The sequence below is a fragment of the Mesoplodon densirostris genome, chromosome 14, assembly GCF_025265405.1.
Source record: "Mesoplodon densirostris isolate mMesDen1 chromosome 14, mMesDen1 primary haplotype, whole genome shotgun sequence".
NCBI classification, from domain to species: Eukaryota; Metazoa; Chordata; class Mammalia; order Artiodactyla; family Ziphiidae; genus Mesoplodon; species Mesoplodon densirostris.
In genome coordinates this window covers 65,270,150-65,288,807 of record NC_082674.1, presented here as the reverse complement: position 1 = coordinate 65,288,807, position 18,658 = coordinate 65,270,150, and the positions used below count along the sequence as shown (strand labels likewise).

The window sequence follows — 18,658 nt, the reverse complement described above, 5'->3', positions numbered from 1 at the left end:
AGGGTGATGGAAATGTTCTCAAACGGATTCTCACGATGGTTTCACAACTCGCTGAATATACTAAAAATCACTGAACTGTACAGTTTACATGGGTGACTCGTATGGTGTGTGAATTATATCTCACTAAAACGATTACCAGAAAATTCACCACCACCACCGTGAAAGACAGGAAAGACCCGAGGTGCTCTTGCTCTTGGCGTTCCCTGGGTCCTTAGACCTGGGACACTCCGCTTCCTCCCCCTCCCCTCGCTTCCCCTCCCCAGCTTCATGCTGGTAACCTAGTGAACTTAACGGAATATCTCACACTTCTAATTTTCCTGCGTGCTTCCTTGTGTTATATGCCTTGTTTGTGACAGAAACACTTTATACATAGTTCTGTGTACTTTATCTTGTATGCCTATGTGTGGTCCCAGTTGAAAGATTTCTCTCTGCAACGAAAGACTTTCCTTCCTTACCAGTTTTAAATACTGTAATTTAAGGGCGGGGGAATTAAGAATACAAAATGTTCCTGTGATTATGACCTTAACAGAGTAGGTGGTTATCAAATTCTGTTCATCCACAAAAGTACTCAATTTCGAGTGTCTGTAAGTTTTCAGTTTTCCTTGAAATTTCATTCTAGAAAATAACTAAGACTAGGAGGAAATTAATGAAGAGCTTTCAGGAGAAAATAGCGTCAGGTTTATGCTTTGAAAGGGTCGTGTCTCCTGTGATGCGGCAAGAGGGTCGAAGAGATGCAAGAGTGGAGGACACTTAGGAAACGCACTTAGGAAACGCAGGTGGTTCAGGGGAAGGACGATGTGGCTGTGAGCTGGAAATGGGCCGTCTAGAGAATGTTCAGGGGGGAAGATTGACGAGACTTGGTGATGGATCCTGTATAAATGGTGGGCTCTCAGGGTTGGCGCCCAGGCTCCTGACTTTGCACCGGGATGAACGTTGGTCGCATTCACTGCGAGTAGGGAACACTACACGAGATCTGGGTTTGAGCCTCCACTGTTGGTAGGTGAGTTTTAGACAAGTTGAGTTGCAGACACCGGAGTGCGTGTGCATCTGTGGGTGTGGGTGTAAGTGTGGCTCCGGGGGCTGGGGCTCTGCGGAGGGGCCGGAGCTGGGCGTGTGGATGTGGGGGTTGTGAGTCTGGACTGGCTAGCGCTGAGTCGAGGAACTCCGGTATTTAATGGTCAGGTGAGTGAGGACCAGCCAGCAGGAGAGAATGGTAGTGGCCCGAGAAGTAGAGGAGAGCTGGGTGTCGCGGGAGAAGTTGGTGACACAGAAGCCGGCGGGGGGGGGCAGGGGGGGGTTGTTTCCAGAGGAGAGCGTAGGTCATATATGTCCTTCCAGACTCAGAGGTTTATCTTTATACCTTATTTATCACATCTGGGGTCCAATTACATATGGTTTTATATCCTAGCTTTTATTATTATTATTTTTTTAAACTTTCTTTTCTTGCCATCTTTTTTTTTTTACATCTTTATTGGAGTATAATTGCTTTACAATGGTGTGTTAGTTTCTGCTTTATAACAAAGTGACTCAGTTATACATATACATATGTTACCATTATCTCTTCCCCCTTGCGTCTCCCTGCCTCCCACCCTCCCTATCCCACCCCTGTAGGTGGTCACAAAACACCTAGCTGATCTCCCTGTGCTATGCGGCTGCTTCCCACTAGCTGTCTCTTTTACGTTTGGTAGTGTATATATGTCCATGCCACTCTCTCGCTTTGTCCCAGCTTACCCTTTCCCCTCCCCATATCCTCAAGTCTGTTCTCTAGTAGGTCTGTGTCTTTATTCCCATCTTACCCCTAGGTTCTTCATGACATTTTTTTTCCTTAGATTCCATATATATGTGTTAGCATATGGTATTTGTCTTTCTCTTTCTGACTTACTTCACTCTGTATGACAGACTCTAGGTCCATCCACCTCACTACAAATAACTCAATTTAAAACCCCTGCAGAAAGTAGGCATAGAGGGAACTTTCCTCAACATAGTAAAGGCCATATATGGCAAACCCACAGCCAGCATCGTCCTCAATGGTGAAAAACTGAAACCATTTCCACTAAGATCAGGAACAAGACAAGGTTGCCCACTCTCACCACTATTATTCAACATAGTTTTGGAAGTTTTAGCCACAGCAATCAGAGAACAAAAGGAAATAAAGGGAATCCAAATCGGAAAAGAAGAAGTAAAGCTGTCACTGTTTGCAGATGACATGATACTATACATAGAGAATCCTAAAGATGCTACCAGAAAACTACTAGAGCTAATCAATGAATTTGGTAAAGTAGCAGGATACAAAATTAATACACAGAAATCTCTGGCATTCCTATACACTAATGATGAAAAATCTGAAAGTGAAATCAAGGAAACACTCCCATTTACCATTGCAACAAGAAGAATAAAATATCTAGGAATAAATCTACCTAAGGAGACAAAAGACCTGTATGCAGAAAATTATGACACTGATGAAAGAAATTAAAGATGATACAAATAGGGCTTCCCTGGTGGCGCAGTGGTTGAGAGTCCGCCTGCCGATACAGGGGACACGGGTTCGTGCCCCAGTCCAGGAAGATCCCACATGCCGCAGAGCGGCTAGGCCCGTGAGCCATGGCCACTGAGCCTGTGCGTCTGGAGCCTGTGCTCTGCAATGGGAGAGGCCACAGCAGTGAGAGGCCCGCGTACCACACACAAAAAAAAAAAAAAAAAAAAAGATGATACAAATAGATGGAGAGATATACCATGTTCTTGGATTGGAAGAATCAACATTGTGAAAATGACTCTACTACCCAAAGCCATCTACAGATTCAATGCAATCCCTATTCAAACTACCACTGGCATTTTTCACAGAACTAGAATGTATCACTATGGTCTTAATCTTTCAGCAAAATGACATACTGTTGAAGCAGCGTTCATAAATATCTTTTTTAAAGATTTGCATTATTTTTATAAGTTGACATTAAGATATTTATGAAAGACAGACATGTAAAGAGGAAAGTAAATGTCACTCCAGTTACTGAAATCTCACTGTTAATATATTTTAAAAACATCTTATCTCTTTTTCAATATAAATTCATACAGACATATTTTATATAAGTGGAATCTTATTACACTTTTTGTAACCTGCTTTTATAACCTCAGAATATGCCATGGGAATAAATATAGATGCCAGTATCATTTTTAATGGTTATATGTGCACCATAAGTTTATTTAACCATTTAAGATTCAGAGTGTGTTTTTATAGGTTAATCTTAAAATCCTAGATGTGCCATTGCTGGGTCAAGGGAATAGATATGTAATGTTTCAAATACATATTTCCTTATTGTATTACATATGGTTTTAAAGTGAAGATTTTTTGTGAGAGAACTTTTTTTCTTTTGGAAAAAGATAATTTTTGGAAAATTGTGATAATTGATTTCAGACATCTAAAAATAGTGTGTGTTTGTATTTTCCATCCTTTTATCTTTAGCTTTTGCCTGTGATGACAGAGCAGCTACAGTGGATGCCTTTTGTGAATGCCAAGCTTCACGAGCCTTTTGTAAAGTTTATTTATTGGTCTCTAAGGCAGCTGGATGCTGGAACACAGGTAATTGGTGAATGGGAGTCTATCTGCAAGTAAAATCCTGTTGCTCTTGATCTTACTCTTTCACAGCTTTCCCCACATGTCCTGTTCTGTTTCGGGACTTTTCCTCACCTCCCTTTCTTTGTTCACCACTTTCTCTTCTTTCCCCTTTTACTATTCTATTTCTCAATGCTATAGATCGGATTCAGGGTGTAACATTGTTTTTGAGTTTCAGAATTGTGTAATAAGGAGTTTCACTGTGTTAGGTTATTGCTGAAACCAACTGCCCCCCCCCGTGCCTCATTATTTATTTTATAGTTTTTCATATCCTTCTGAAGGTAACAGAAATTGGTTTTTTGTCTTTATGCCAGTAAACACACAATAGCTAAATGGAACAGTGATTATTAGGATAACCTAATCAAAGGGGGAAAATTATTCCAGCGTCTTATAAAATGAAGGGTAGGTATTACCAGCTCATGTAAGGGTTATTTAATCTAAATATGACGTGCATATATAACCAATTGTGCTGTGAGTTGTAGTAGGTTTGTAAAATGTTACTTCCCCAGTTAGTATTGATAAATGCTGTTACAGCTTTCATTTGGTTAAAAATGGAGAAAAACAAATTAGTGCTCGAGTAGCTCACTCTTGGTCCTGTGGAGCTCAGGAAGCACACGGCTAAACTGCTAAGTGCAGGACTGGTGGTTAAGTAGTGGGATGGTTGAGGTTTAGGGAAAATGTCTTTCTGAGGATTTCCTAAATATTTTGCCTTCATGGCACACATGAGCGAGTATGTGAGCATGTGTGTGCGTGCACACGTGCACACACATACATAACATACACACAGTTGACCTTAACTGTGTGTCTCACCAGAGTTATATAAATTATCTGATCTGTTAATGTCACTGTTGACTTTGCTGTTCATGTGATGGTTTCTGAGAAAGGTTGGCTGCATGCTTGCTTTCAGCCGCAAAAGCCTAGACTCACAGAATTGAGTGGAACTTTGTTTTATCTTCCTTCCAGAGGAGTCTTCTCATTTTTCTTCGATAATTTGTACTCTGTTCTTGTCTTCAGATCTCCACTCAGCACCACTCTGTGTGCACTGCCAGCCTGCACCCACTTTCTAGTGAAAAGTAGCATTCTTGCCACTCTCCCATTCGTTTGCTCAACATTTACTGATGATGGGTTTTTAACATTTTAGTTTTAACAGTTGTCTAATTGCAAGTACTTTTTTAAAAATTAAGCTTTTTATTTTGAGACAGTTGTAGATTCACTTGTATTCATAAGAAATAATAGAACGATCACTTGTTTCCACTCCCCCAAAGGTGACATACTCCAAAACTAGTTGCAGCACCACAACCATGATACCGACATGGCTATAGTCAAGGTAACAGAACAGCTTCATCACCGTGAAGGTTTCTTATGTTGCTTTTTTAATATATAGACTTTATTTTTTAGAGCGAATTTAGGTTCACAGCAAAATGGAGCACAGAGAGTTCCCGTAACCCCTGCCCCACACATGCACAGCCTCCCCACTACCAGCGTCCCACCAGATGGGACCTTCGTCACAGTCAGTGGACCTGCACGTGCACGTCACCATCACCCACAGTGTGAGGTTCACATCAGGGTCACTCTCGGTGTTGTACGTTCTCTGGGTTTTGACAGATGTATCAGGGCATGTAACCGTCATTGTAGTATCATACAGAATAATTTGATACAAAAAATCCTTTGCCCTAAAAATTCTCTGTGTTGTGCCTATTCTTGCCCTCCCCGCAACCCCTGACTCCCGGAAACCACCAGTGCATTTACTGTCTGCAGAGTTATGCCTTTTCCAGAATGTCATAGAGCTGGAATCATACAGTGTGTACCCTTTTCAGATTGGCTTCTTTCACCTAGTCATATGTATTTAAGGTTCCTCCCTGTCTTTTCATGGTTTGATAACCCTTTTCTTTTTAGCCCTAAATAATATTCCATCGCCTGGATAGACCACAGTTTATCTATCCATCACCTACTGACAGATATGTTGGTTGCTTCCAAGTTTTGGCAATTATGAATAAAGTTGCTATCACATCCATGTGCAGGTTTTTGTGTGGATATAAGTTTTCAACTCCTTTGGGTAAATATCAAGGAGCATGATTATTTGATAGTATGGTAAGAATATACTTTTTTTTTTTTTTTTAAGAAACTACAAACTGTCTTCCAAAGTGGCTCGCTATTCTGCATTCCCACCAGCAGTGATGAGAGTTCCTGTTGCTCCACATCCTCACCAGCATTCAGTGTTGTTTGTGTTCTGGGTTTTGGCCCTTCTAATAGTGTGTAGCAGTATCTCCCAGTGGTTTTAATTTGTGTCTCCCTGATGACGTATGATGTGGAGCATCTTATGTTTGCCTGACGTCTGTATATCTTCTTTGATGAGGTGTCCAGGTCCTTTGTGCACTTTTAAATTGGGTTATGTATTCTCTTATTGCTGAGTTTTTAGAATTCTTTGTATATTTGGATAACAGTCTTGTATCATATGTGTCTTTTGCAGGTATTTTCTCCTAGGGTCTACCTCCTAGCCTAGGTATTTCTCTGTGGCTTGTCTACTCATTCTCTTGACCAATGCCTTTCACAGAGCAAGAGTTTTTAATTTTAATGAAGTCCAGCTTATCAAGTATTTTTCATGGATCGTGCCTTTGGTGTTGTATCTAAAAAGTGATCACCGTACCCAAGGGGTTGTTATACCCTCTTGGAGAATTGACCCCTTCATCACTGTGCGATGCCCCTCCTTTCCCTGGTAACTTTCCCTGCTTTGAAGCCTGTTTTGTCTGAAATTAAGATTTCACAGCTGTTCCAGCTTTCTCGTGATTACTGTCAGCATGGTATATCTTTATCCATTTGTTGAATACTTTTAATCTGTATGTGTCTTTAGATTTAAAGTGGGTTTCTTGTAGACAGTGTATAGGGATCTTCTATTACAGTCTCTTGTAATTGGTGTGTTTTGACTATTGTTATTTAGAGTGATTATTGATACTGTTCGGTTAATATTTACCCTAGTTGTCAGTTTTCTGTTTGTTGACATTGTTCTTTGTTCTTCTACTCTTTTCCTTTCTTTTGTGGCTTTAACTGGACATCTGATAGTCTACTTTCCATCCTTTTTAGCATGTCATTTGTACTACTTTTTAAACTTTTTTTTAGTGGTTGAGTACCTTATTAGAACAAAATATTCCAAATTATTTCCTTCTGTGCTTTATTCCTTTGTATCATTGCTGTCATTCATTACCCCTATACATAAGCACACACACGTGTGTATATATGTTATACACACATGCACATATAAACACACATGCATACATAATCGAATACATTGTTGCTGTTATTTTCAACAAACTGTTATCTGTTAGACCAATTAAGAATAAGAAAAATAAGTGTTTTTATTTTACCTGCACTTCTTCCTTTCCTAATGCTCTTTATGTACATCCAAGTTCCCCAAGATACATAATTTCCTTCTCTCTAAAGAATAGTTAGTATTTCTTGCAAGTTAGTATTTCTTGCAAGACAGGTCTACTGGTTACAAATTCTTTCAGTTTTTGTTGATCTGAGAAAATCTTTATTTCCACTTCATTTCTGGTGGATAATTTTGCAGTATATAGAATTCTAAGTTGGTGTTTTTTTTCCCTCAACACTTTAAATATTTCCTTCTGCTCTCTTCGTGCTTATGTGGTTTTTCAAGAGAAACTCAATGTAATTCTTATCTTTGCTCTGCTATAGGTGAGCTGTTTTTTCCTCTGGCTTCTATTAGGATTCTTTTCATTAGCTTTTCTTTTCTTTCTTTCTTCCAGCTGCGCGACATGTGGGATCTTACTTCCCCCACCAGGGATTGAACCTGTGCCCCCTGCGGTGGAAGTGCAGAGTCTTAACCACTGCATCACCAGGGAAGTCCCTAGCTTTTTTTTTTTTTTTTTTTTTTGCGGTACGCGGTCCTCTCACTGTTGTGGCCTCTCCCGTTGCGGAGCACAGGCTCTGGACGCTCAGGCTCAGTGGCCATGGCTCATGGGCCCAGCCACTCCACGGCATGTGGGATCTTCCCGGACCGGGGCATGAACCCACGTCCCCTGCATCGGCAGGCGCACTCTCAACCACTGCGCCACCAGGGAAGCCCCCTAGCTTTTATTTTCTGTAGTTTATGATACACTTTGGTGTAGTGTTTTGTTTTCTTTTTTCTTTTGCTACTATCCTACTTGCTGTTCTCTGAGCTTCTTTGTTCTGTGTTTTTGTTTCTGACATTAATTTGAAGGAGATTCTTGAGTCATTATTGCTTCAAGTATTTCTTATGTTTCTTTTTCTCTTTTCCTTCTGGTATTCCCATTACCCGTATGTCACACCTTTTGTAGTTGTCCCATAATTTTTGTATATTCTGTTCCATTTTTTCAGTCTTTTTTTTTTCTCTTTGCTTTTTTTTTTTTTTTTTTTTTTTTTTTTTGGCAGGGGTGGCTGCGTTGGGTCTTCGTTGCTGCACATGGGCTTTCTCTAGTTGCAGTGAGCAGTGTCTGCTCTGTTGCAGTGCGAGTGCTTCTCATTGTGGTCGCTTCTTGTTGTGGAGCACAGGCTCTGGGCGCGTGAGCTTCTGTAGTTGTGGCACACGGGCTCAGTAGTTGTGGCTCGCGGGCTCTAGAGCACAGGCTCAGTAGTTGTGGCACACGGGCTTAGTTGCTTCACAGCATCTGGGATCTTTCTGGACCAGGGCTCAAACCCGTGTCCCCTGCATTGGCAGGCAAATTCTTGACCACTGTGCCACCAGGGAAGTCCCTCTCTTTGCTTTTTAGTTTCTGAAGTTTCTGTAGAAGGTATCATCAAGCTCAGAGATTGTTTCTGGAGCCCCGTAGATTCCACTAATGATCCCAGCAAAACTGTTCTCCATTCTCAGTGGTTTTCATCTCTAGTGTTCCTTTTGGTTCTTTCTCAGAATTTCATCTCTCTGCCTATTTTATCCGTCTATTTTTTTATGTTGTCTCCTTTTTCCATTAGAGCTCTTGGCATGTTAATCATCGTTGTTTTAAATTCCCAGGCTGATTATTCCAACATTCCTACCATATTTGGGTCTGATTCTGTTGCTTGCTCTGGCTTTTCAAACTGTGTTTTGCCTTTTGGTGTGCCTTGTCATTCTTTCTTGCTACCGGGACATGCCGTACTGTGCACCGGAGCTGCTGCAAATAGGCCTTTAGTGCTGTGGTGGCAGGTGTCTGGAGGGGGAGTGCTCTGTGGCTGTGTGATCAAGTCTCAGTCTTCCAGGGAGCGCTTGTCCCTGGCCTGTGAACTTCACAGGTGCTTCTCGGGTCTTCTGCCCCTGAGGTGGGGCAGGAGCGTAGAGTTCACTGGAGTTGGGTGTCATTTCCCTTCCCCTAGGCTGATTGGACTCTGATAAAACTCCAGTAGGTTAGGCTCTGATAAAGTAGTTTTTCTCGAGGACAAATCTAACACTGGACAGTGTTACCATTTTTGCTTCAGCTGTCAAACATGACCTCAAGATGAGCAGGGAAGTCTGTCTGTTCACCTGTGTTTGAGCTCACCGTGCTCTTCCTTCCCGATGTTCCAAGGCTCCTTCTTCCATCTCTCCTGTTTGGAGAACTTCCCTTAGGCAGTCTGATGACAAACTGTCTTTTCTTTTTTTTTTTTTTTAATTTAATTTTTATTTTATGTTGGAGTATAGTTGATTAACAGTGTTGTGTTATTGTCACCTATACAGCATAGTGATTCAGTTCTACATATACATGTATCTATTCCTTTTAAAATTCTTTTCCCATTTAGGTTATTACAGAATATCGAGTAGAGTTCCCTATGCTATACAGTAGGTCCTTATTGTTTATCTATTTTATATGTAGTAGTATGTATATGCTAATCCCAAACTCCCAATTTATTCCCCCAACCTTTCCCCTTTGGTAGCCATAAGTTTGTTTTCTAAGTCAGTGAGTCTGTTTCTGTTTTGTAAGTAAGTTCATTTGTATCTTTTTTTTTTTTTTTAGATTCTACATATAAGTGATATCATATGATATTTGTTCTTCTTTGTCTGACTTACTTCACTTAGTGTGATAATCTCCAGGTCCACCCATGTTGCTTCAAATGGCATTATTTCATCCCTTTTTATGGCTGAGCATTATTCCATTGTATATATATATACCACATCTTCTTTATCCATTCTTCTGTCAGTGGACATTTAGTTTGTTTCCACGTCCTGGCTGTTGTAAATAGTGCTGCAGTGAAGACTGGGGTGCATGTGTCTTTTTGAATTGTGGTTTTCTCGGGATATATGCCCAGTAGTGGGATTGCTGGGTCATATGGTAGCTCTATTTCTAGTTTTTTAAGGAACCTCCATACTGTTCTCTATAGTGGCTGTACCAATTTACATTCCCACCAACAGTGTAAGAGGGTTCCCTTTTCTCCACACCCTCTCCAGCATTTATTGTTTGTAGATTTTTTGAGGATGGCCATTTTGACCGGTGTGACATGATACCTCATTGTCGTTTTGATTTGCATTTCTCTAATAATTAACGATGTTGGGCATCTTTTCGTGTGTTTTTTGGCCATCTGTATGTCTTCTTTGGAGAAATGTCGATTTAGATCTTCTGTCCATTTTTTGATTGGATTGTTTGTTTTTTTGCTGTTGAGTTGCTGAGCTGTTTATATATTTTGGAAGTTAATCCCTTGTCGGTTGCTTCGTTTGCAAATATTTTCTCACATTCTGAGGGTTGTCTTTTCATCTTGTTTACGGTTTCCGTTGCTGTGCAGAAGCTTTTCCTTCATCTTAGAATGCTCTGATTTCCCCATCATTTCTAAAGCATATTTTCGCTGGATATCAGATTTAGGGATGACAGTTCTTTTCTTGCAGCGTTTGAAAAATGTTGTGCCAATTCCTTTTAGTCAGTTTCTGTGGTTTCTGTTAAGGAGTCTGCTGCCATTTGAATTGCTTTCCCGTATATGTTCATTTCTCTGACACTGCTTTTTGTTTTGTTCTCTTCCTTCAGTTTTCATGAGTTTGGCTGTGCTGTGTCTCGTTGATCTCTGGGTCTGTCCTCTTTGGGGCTTGCTCAGCTCCCTCAGCCTCTGTAGATGGTTTCCAGCCACCGTCCCTTCAGCTGTTCCTTTGGCCCCGCTTGGCTTTCTGCTCCTTTCAGGGTTCTGATTTTCATCGCTGTCACAGCTTTTGTGACAGGCCCTCAGTTTCTTGAGTCTCTTATTTTTTTCTCTCAGTTTTTTTTTCTTCTTTCTGCTCAGATTGGGTAATTTCTGTTATTGTATTTTCCACTTAACTGATTCTTCCCTGTGTTCTCTCTGTTCTGCTGTTCAGGCTGTTCATTGAGGGTTTTGTTTTGGTCGTTGTGTTTTCAGTTATGAAATTTCTATTTGGTTCTTTACATTTTCTTTGGTAAGACTTTCTTTTTCTTTGATGAGATTTTCTGTTTTTTTCTTCATTTGTTTCAAAAATGTCTGTAATTTCTCATTTCGTCACAGCTCCTCTAGCGTGTTTGTCATGTTGGTGTTGGCAAGTATTGGTTTTCCTTTTTCATTCAGTTTGAGGTCCTTCTGGTGTGATTAGTGATTCTCTGTTGGAAACTGGACATTCCGGCACTGTGTCATGAGACTCCAGATGTTAGTAAACATTTTGTCTCGCCTGGCTGGCACTGCTCTGCAGACGAGGGGCCTCCTCAGTCAGAGCCCTGGTTCCCCGCCAGCCTGTGTGGCCATGGGAGGTGGTTGGGGGGTGGGGTCTGGGCCGCTCCCTACCCGGGGTGGGGCTGGGGGCGCCTCATGGCTCCCACGTGGCCTCCGCTGACACTGCCGTTCTGCCTGGCGGGGGTGGGAGTCCCCGCCTTCCTGACGACCTTGCTGGCTTTGGGGGGCTGGGCCACAGGCTGTTCTGTGGTGTTTGGCTGGAGCGCAGTTTTGTCTGCACATTTCTTGTCTCACAGGTCTACCCTTTCCCGCCCTGTGGCCAGAGATCAGCGCTTGGTGTTAGGGTGGGCATTCTCTATCCTTTGGTGGCCGCTTTTTCGGCACCAGATCTGGGAAGTCTGAAGCCGTATTGGGTGTTTGGGGCCCCAGCCGGCCTGCTTTCTTCTGTCTGCCTTTCCGTCATCTGGTGTTTGTTTTCTGTACAATGTCCAGGGGGTTTAGTTGTTTTCAGAGCAGGAAGACTAGGGGGAGGTAATACCTACTCAGTCTTGTGGCCAGAAATCTTATTTTCTATTTAAAAAAATTTGTTAACCTTGGGGGGTGGTCAAAGTTGTTTTTGACATGTTTTTTGCCTTATAGTAGAGAAGGTGACCTGTCCTACAAAATATGGTTGAAGTCCTGGGACGAGCGACCCCCGTAAGCGGGTCCTGGGCCACACTGAGCACAGATGCGTGAGACATCACGTTGTTCTTCAGCAGAGACTTTGGTTTCTCTTCTGTTTCCACTTAGAGGGAAGTAGTATCAACACACGTTTTAAGAAAACAAAAAGCTTATTTTTAAACATAAGCAAAATTCCCTTAATCCTGTCTTTCTAATGCATTATTCTGAGTAGGATTTTGAAATATTTTCTTCTATTACCTTTTTACCCTGAGGCTTTAAAGCACAAATGTATTCTCTCTTCCTAATGATATCAAAAGCTTATTGATAATATATGTGAATTAGATGGCACTGCTTGTGCAACTCATCACCAAATCACTCGGCCTCTGACACTCATAAATCTCAGTATATCTGTCTCTGGTTTTATGTGCAGAAATTCTAGAGCTGATGCTTTTTATCCACATTGCAAGATCAGTGCTGATTTGGGTACAGATGGGTCAGAAATCCCCAGAAGATGAGGAAAGCCGTTACAGAAGTCAGTGATATGGGTTTATAACAAAGGGAATTTTTTTTTTTTTTTTTTTTTTTTTTGCGGTATGTGGGCCTCTCACTGTCGTGGCCTCTCCCGTTGCGGAGCACAGGCTCCGGACGCGCAGGCCCAGCGGCCATGGCCCATGGGCCCAGCCGCTCCGCGGCACGTGGGATCCTCCCGGACCGGGGCACGAACCCGCGTCCCCTGCATCAGCAGGCGGACTCTCAACTACTGCGCCACCAGGGAAGCCCAACAAAGGGAATTTTAAGTTAATTCTGAGTGTGGCTTCAGCACTCCCATCTGCAGCAGTTTGAATGCTTTTCCTGTGTTGGCTTCTTACTGTATTTGTGGAAAACCGTCAGAGCCTGTGTTGTTTTAGAGGTAGTTAATATGCCATCATTTCTGTTTTGCTCATTTTCTTGTTTGAGTTGATTGGCCCTGAGAATTGTCCATGAATCTAACCCAGCATTTTTTTCTTCGGAAATGGATAAAATGTATTGCAATCATGGTGACATTTACCATCTGACTGGGCTGTGAAGCAGCGAGGCGCTAGATGACCGCGTGTGAGCGGGCACTGGGGGATGCTGGGCTCTTCACCAGCAGTGGTGAAGGTGGGCAGCACAGACCCCACGAGCCTCCCCTTGTTCCTTTGGCTGCTCTGTGCCAGAGATCTCTCGTGATCTGCTCTTAAATGTTTTGAAATGGAATCTTGTCATAGTGCTTCTCCTAATTTAATTCTTTGGAAATTACTGTTTCTAATTTCTTAGTTGTACCCATTTCTTTTAGAGAAATATGTAGTATAAATAATTTTTTGAAGTTGATTATAAAATTACTGCTTTCTAGTCTTACATATTTTCAGCTCCATTTGATCTGTTTTTAGTTAGCAAAAGATTGGCTTATTTTTAGTTCATATATTGGATTGTAGTATTTAAAATACATACCTTCTGAACATGAGTAAGTGTACTAAGACAGGACACGTTTTCAACAGCACTCGACTATGGCGTCAACACTGAGGCGGCTGGGTGAGGACGTGTTCAGAGGAGTGGTGACCAGGGGCCTTCGGGAGAATTCTTACGAGCTTTCTTTGGAGAGTAAACCAAGGACAGCTGCTTTCTTTAAGAGCTCCAGTTTACCACTGAGATTTTTATCAACTTTAATTGTTCTCAAAACAGTCACACAAGGTAAGCTTTCAGATGTGCTTGTGGTATATAATTACTTGTCAATAACCAGAAGAGCATCCTCTGTAGTGGAGCAGTTCTTACATAGTTAAATATATTTTACATTTTCAGAATGAGCTTTTAAGTTGTTTTATACTGGTGACCCATTGTTAAAAGCTACTTTAATTGCTGAATTTGAGAAAAATGAGTGGTGGGTTGGCTTTTTTGCCCCTCCCAGAGGCCCTTGTTGATGCTCTTAGATCACGTGCCCATAGCAACCTTTGCTGCCACTGCCCTTGCATTTCCCGCATGGTATTGAGATTGCTATTAATAGTTTACTGATTCCCACTAGAGCAGGGCTTGGCGGACTAGAGCCCATGGGCCAAATGTGGCCCACCACCTGTTCTGTCAGTAAAGTTTTATTTGAACACAGTTATGTTCATTTGTTTCCTGTTGTCTCTGTTTTTGCCATATAACAACAGAGCTGAGTAGCTGGCAACAGAAACAGTCTGCCCTCCGGAGCCTATAAAGTTATTATGTGGCCCTTCACAGAAAAAGTTTCTCAGCCCCCACACTTGTGTGTAAGTTTACTGCCTTGTTGCCCACTGTACACCCCGCACCCAGCCTGGTGCTTGATGTATACGAGGGAACGAGGAAATGAATGCATTAAAAATGTTTCCTTCAGGGACTTCCCTGGTGGTCCAGTGGTTAAGTCCCTGCGCTTCCACTGCAGGGGGTGCAGGTTCGGTCCCTTGTCAGGGAACTAAGGTCCTGCGTGCCGCACAGCCCCCAAAAAAAAAAAAAAGTTTCCATCAAAGTTGGCCATTTCTAGTACAGTTTTGATATACACCTATAAGTAGTTATCTTTTTTGGATTATTAAGTATGAGAATTTGTGTTAAGGTGAGTGATACCAATGTAGTCAAACAATAAATAGACCATCTTTCTACCTTCCCTGTTAAATTATATAACTCAGTCTGGTTGGTTGTTTTTTTAAGTGCGCAGTGGTGGTAAATTATTTTGACTACTTTCTCTGAAGTATATTCTCCTGATTGTAAGGAATTTAAGGGAAAAACCAAACTGTGACTCTTAGTTATTTTCTTCCTTCTGGTTATGGTTCCCAGAGTTATAACAGATAGAGTGCTAACTGTCTGAAAGGGTGTTTGTGAGAAGGGATATTAGCCAAGCCAGAGTTCACCACATGTCAGCATACATGATAGTGTCATTTGATACAAAGTGATATTCATTACCAATGAAACGAATGGAAAGGAGAAATAAGCAGGAAGGGATTTGGCGCTTCCTGTCCCCCTTCTGTGCAGCACAGTATTGGATGTGCTGACCGCCTGTGGTGACCTTAAACAAATGGGAATGAACATTGGAAAGGAATAGAGAAAACTGGTAACTCATGGGTACTCTGTGTAAGTCAGACAGTCAGAGAAACTGGCTGAGAGATCACTGTGCTGTGATCTGAATGTGTGTCCCCCTCAAAGTTCACCCGAGGAGACGCTAATCCCCAGGGAGGTGGTGTCAGGAGATGGGCCTTTGGGAGGCACTCAGGTCGTGAGGGTGGTGCCCAGATGAACAAGACCCCACAGAGCCCCCTCGGGCCTCCACCACGCGAGGACACAGCAAGAAGACCGTGAAGGGGGAGGAGGGCCCTCGCCAGACACCAAACCGGCCAGCACCTCGACCTCAGACTCCCAGAGCTGCGAGCAGGATGCTTCTGTCCTTTCCCAGCCGTCCAGTCTCTGGCATTTTGTTGCAGCAGCCCGAGTGGACTAAGGCCTAATCTGGGTTTCAGAAAATGGGCTCCAGAGGAAATTCACAAAAATCTGTTGATTTTGACCACTATCATGACTAGAGCGTAACTACCGTGACCATCAGTAATAAGCAGCTGTAATGTGTGAAAAACAAGAGATCTTGTTCATGTAAGCAAAACAAAATAATGTAAAAAATGTGGATATTAATCTAACATGGTGTCTGTAAAACCTCATCTGTTGTGAAACATAACAGGACATAAGTAAAGATTTGGTAAATAATGGGTGAATGAACAGGTTGATAGAGATTATCGCCGAAGTTAAAGGGCAGCAATAAAGGACTTTTATTCTTCTTACCCGCGAAGACCAAGAGTATTAAAATCTATAAGACACCCCAGGTGGCTGCATCTAATGATACCAATTAAAATTCCAATATGGTTTGTGTAAGTTGAGAGAGTAGTAGAAAAGTTTATTTGAAAAAATATTTGCAGTGAATGTGATAATTTAAAGGAAACAAGTGAAATAGCAGCCCTGGGGCAGAGGCTTGCCTTAGCAGATTTTAAAACAATTGTGATGTATAATAATAAAAAATGAGTAATATTGATATAAATCATTATAATAGGAAAATAGTCCAGAATTGACACACAACTGGCACTTCATGTGGACTTAGTGAATTAATGAATTTGATTGCTTCCTGGTCCAAGTCAGTTTTTTAAGAACATAGAATCGTAAGCCAGTCCCTGTGGAGCTGGTCCCCTGGTCCCCTGTCAGCCTTCATTTGTCAGGTGCCCCAGAGAGGTCCTGAGGGCTGGAAGGGGGCTGTTGGGTCTCAGCCAGAAAGCCAGGGAAGAGCCAGGAGAGCAGGAGGGCATCTAGGAAGCGCTGTTAAGAGCGGTGGTGCGAGTGTGGGGAAAGGGGATTGAGGCATGCTGTCTTGCCACGCACTGCAGCAAGTTCTGGGAGAAGTAGAAAAGTAAATGTAAGAAAAGCTCTTAAATTAAACAATAGACTTGGTGAGAGGACATTTCCTACTTATAAAATAGACGTGTCTGTTACAAGGTCGGTAAACTTAGTAGAAACAATGGAGAACAGATGTGTTGGATAATATGCATAATATTAAATGTTTAATAACCCAAACATATGTGGGTCTGTAAGGTGACTTCCTGTTCCGTTGACTGGACAGTGCGGATAGACTGTTCCTGAGACTCGGCACGGGTAGTGGCCCTTGGTGTGGATGTGACATGGTCATGTCAGGCCCTTTGTGTGTTGTCTGAACGTGGTTATATCCCCATTTGAGGGGTTATAGGTCACAGAGCCTAGGCCTTTGTGCCAGGGCCACACAGCGGTGTTCGCCGGCGTGGTTCAGCTCAGCTTTGTCCGTCTCTAAAGCCCACCTCGTGACCCTCCGGTGTGACTTCCCGAGACCATCAAAGAGGTAATAATAGCAAACGCCTACACAGTGCCTGCTGTCCTGGGCTAAGCGCTGCATATTGGCTGCTCTAACCCTTCCAGCAGGGTGGCGAGGGGTCAGTGTTCTCTCACCTCCGTCCTGCAGGTGATGCGTGGAGGCTAAGCCTGCGCCCTCCACCACTGCCGTGCGGCTCTCTGACATTCACTGTGAGCTGCGACCTCAGACCCATCACACAAAGCTAAGTGATCGGGGGATGTGCCACCGGAGGGGGCATGTACAGCTTTGATTGCACTGTAATTTATGATCACTTTTGAAGTGTATTCTGGTTTCAGGAGCCACCAAGATGTATCATAACGTTTAATAAGACTTACTGTAAGGAAACGGTTCAAAAGGGAAGGAAGTCCCAGGTTGCTGGTGTGCTGTCTGCGCTGGTGGAGAAAGTGGGTGGGTTCTCGTGCCGTTGCCTGTCTTTTTCTAGCCACACTCGGTGGTTTCTGGGGTACTCCCCTCAGGAGCCTGAGGAGGGACGTGGAGTTGTCATTTTTACAGAAGAACGAACTGTAAGGGAGCCAGATCTTTCTCGAGGACAGAGAGATGTCATGCGTCATCAACAGTGATAATGCATAGGTGTGGGGGTCAGTGTGAAACACTTCAATACAACTCTCCGTGCGTGCACGCTCGCTTGATCCGTGTAGAGATACGAGGAGTAGAAGAAGAGATGAGAACCTTACCTGATGGGATTACCTGTCTTAGGGGCAGCCTTCTCCCGTTTGACTTAATGCGGGCGTCAGGGCTCGTTCTGTAGTCCTGCCCTACCCACTCTCGGCCTCGACCTACGCAGGTTTGTGTGTTTGTGATTATGCTCTCACCCCTCAGGCTTAGAGGGGTGCAGGGTGTGACTGCCGTGCTCAGGGGCAGGAAGGCTTGGCCTGGGGAGGCGGCAGCGTGACCGGCAGGTGAGAGCTCAGCTCTGCAGCCACAGGCTCAGCCCCGTCAGTGGTGTGCAGCATTGGCCCCTCCCTTTTCTGTGTTTCCACCGCGACATTGTGTCCTGAAGATTGAATGAGAAGGTTTAGCAAAGAGCCTGGCATCCAGCAGGCCCCTAAGCAGTACGCTAGCCACTCTCGTTGTGGCCTCATTACTATTTGCTGTTATTAAACCGCTCAGGGTTGGTTTCACCTGAGACAGAATCGATCTGTTGGATGCCGTTGGGTTTCTGTCGCTGCTCAAATGGACCATGTAAACACTTGGTTCTTTGGGCTCAGCTCCGCTGGGAGGCTGGGCTGGGCTCCTCCCCATGCTGCCCCTCACCTGTGCCTGTCTACACCACACCAGGGGCTGCCCGGCTGGAGGTCTCTGCCGCCTTCTGCGGTCACAGTCCCAGGTGGGCCCGGCCGCAGAGGCGGAGTCACTGCCAAGACTTGATCCGATCCTCTCGAGCCGGCCGTCGCCCGCCAATGGCCTCTGATCAGGACTAAAAGGTGGTCTCGTTGAACGTCGGGACGTTTCTTAAACACTCAGTAGTACAGCATGTGTATAGAAGGAAACCAGGTTTGGCACAGTTGGTAACTGAATTTTTTTAGAATACTCTCTTAGGAGTTAAATTGGTTTTTAGGAAATCTTCATTATTAGAGAAATTAAAGTAAGGAGGTAACTTTTAATTTCCCCTGAAAGATTAGACCACTTTTAAAAAATAACCAGGGCTTCCCTGGTGGCACAGTGGTTGAGAGTCCGCCTGTTGATGCAGGGGACACGGGTTCGTGCCCTGGTCTGGGAAGATCCCACATTCCGCGGAGCAGCTGGGCCCCCGTGAGCCATGGCCGCTGAGCCTGCGCGTCTGGAGCCTGTGCTCCGCGACGGGAGAGGCCACAACGGTGAGAAGCCTGTGTACCACTAAAAACAAAAAGCAAAACAACAAAAAAAGAGCAAATAGCATCTTTCTATCC

The 18,658-nt window shown here is 43.4% G+C and overlaps 1 protein-coding gene across 1 annotated transcript in view; it reads left to right on the top strand.

Moving 5' to 3' along the window:
• Positions 1 to 18,658, top strand: part of CCDC138 (coiled-coil domain containing 138) — a 54,759-nt gene that overhangs the window by 22,904 nt on the left and 13,197 nt on the right. Inside the window, 2 exon segments of the mRNA XM_060117727.1 lie at positions 3,461 to 3,577; positions 13,378 to 13,570. Coding sequence (XP_059973710.1) covers positions 3,461 to 3,577; positions 13,378 to 13,570 — 310 coding nt within the window.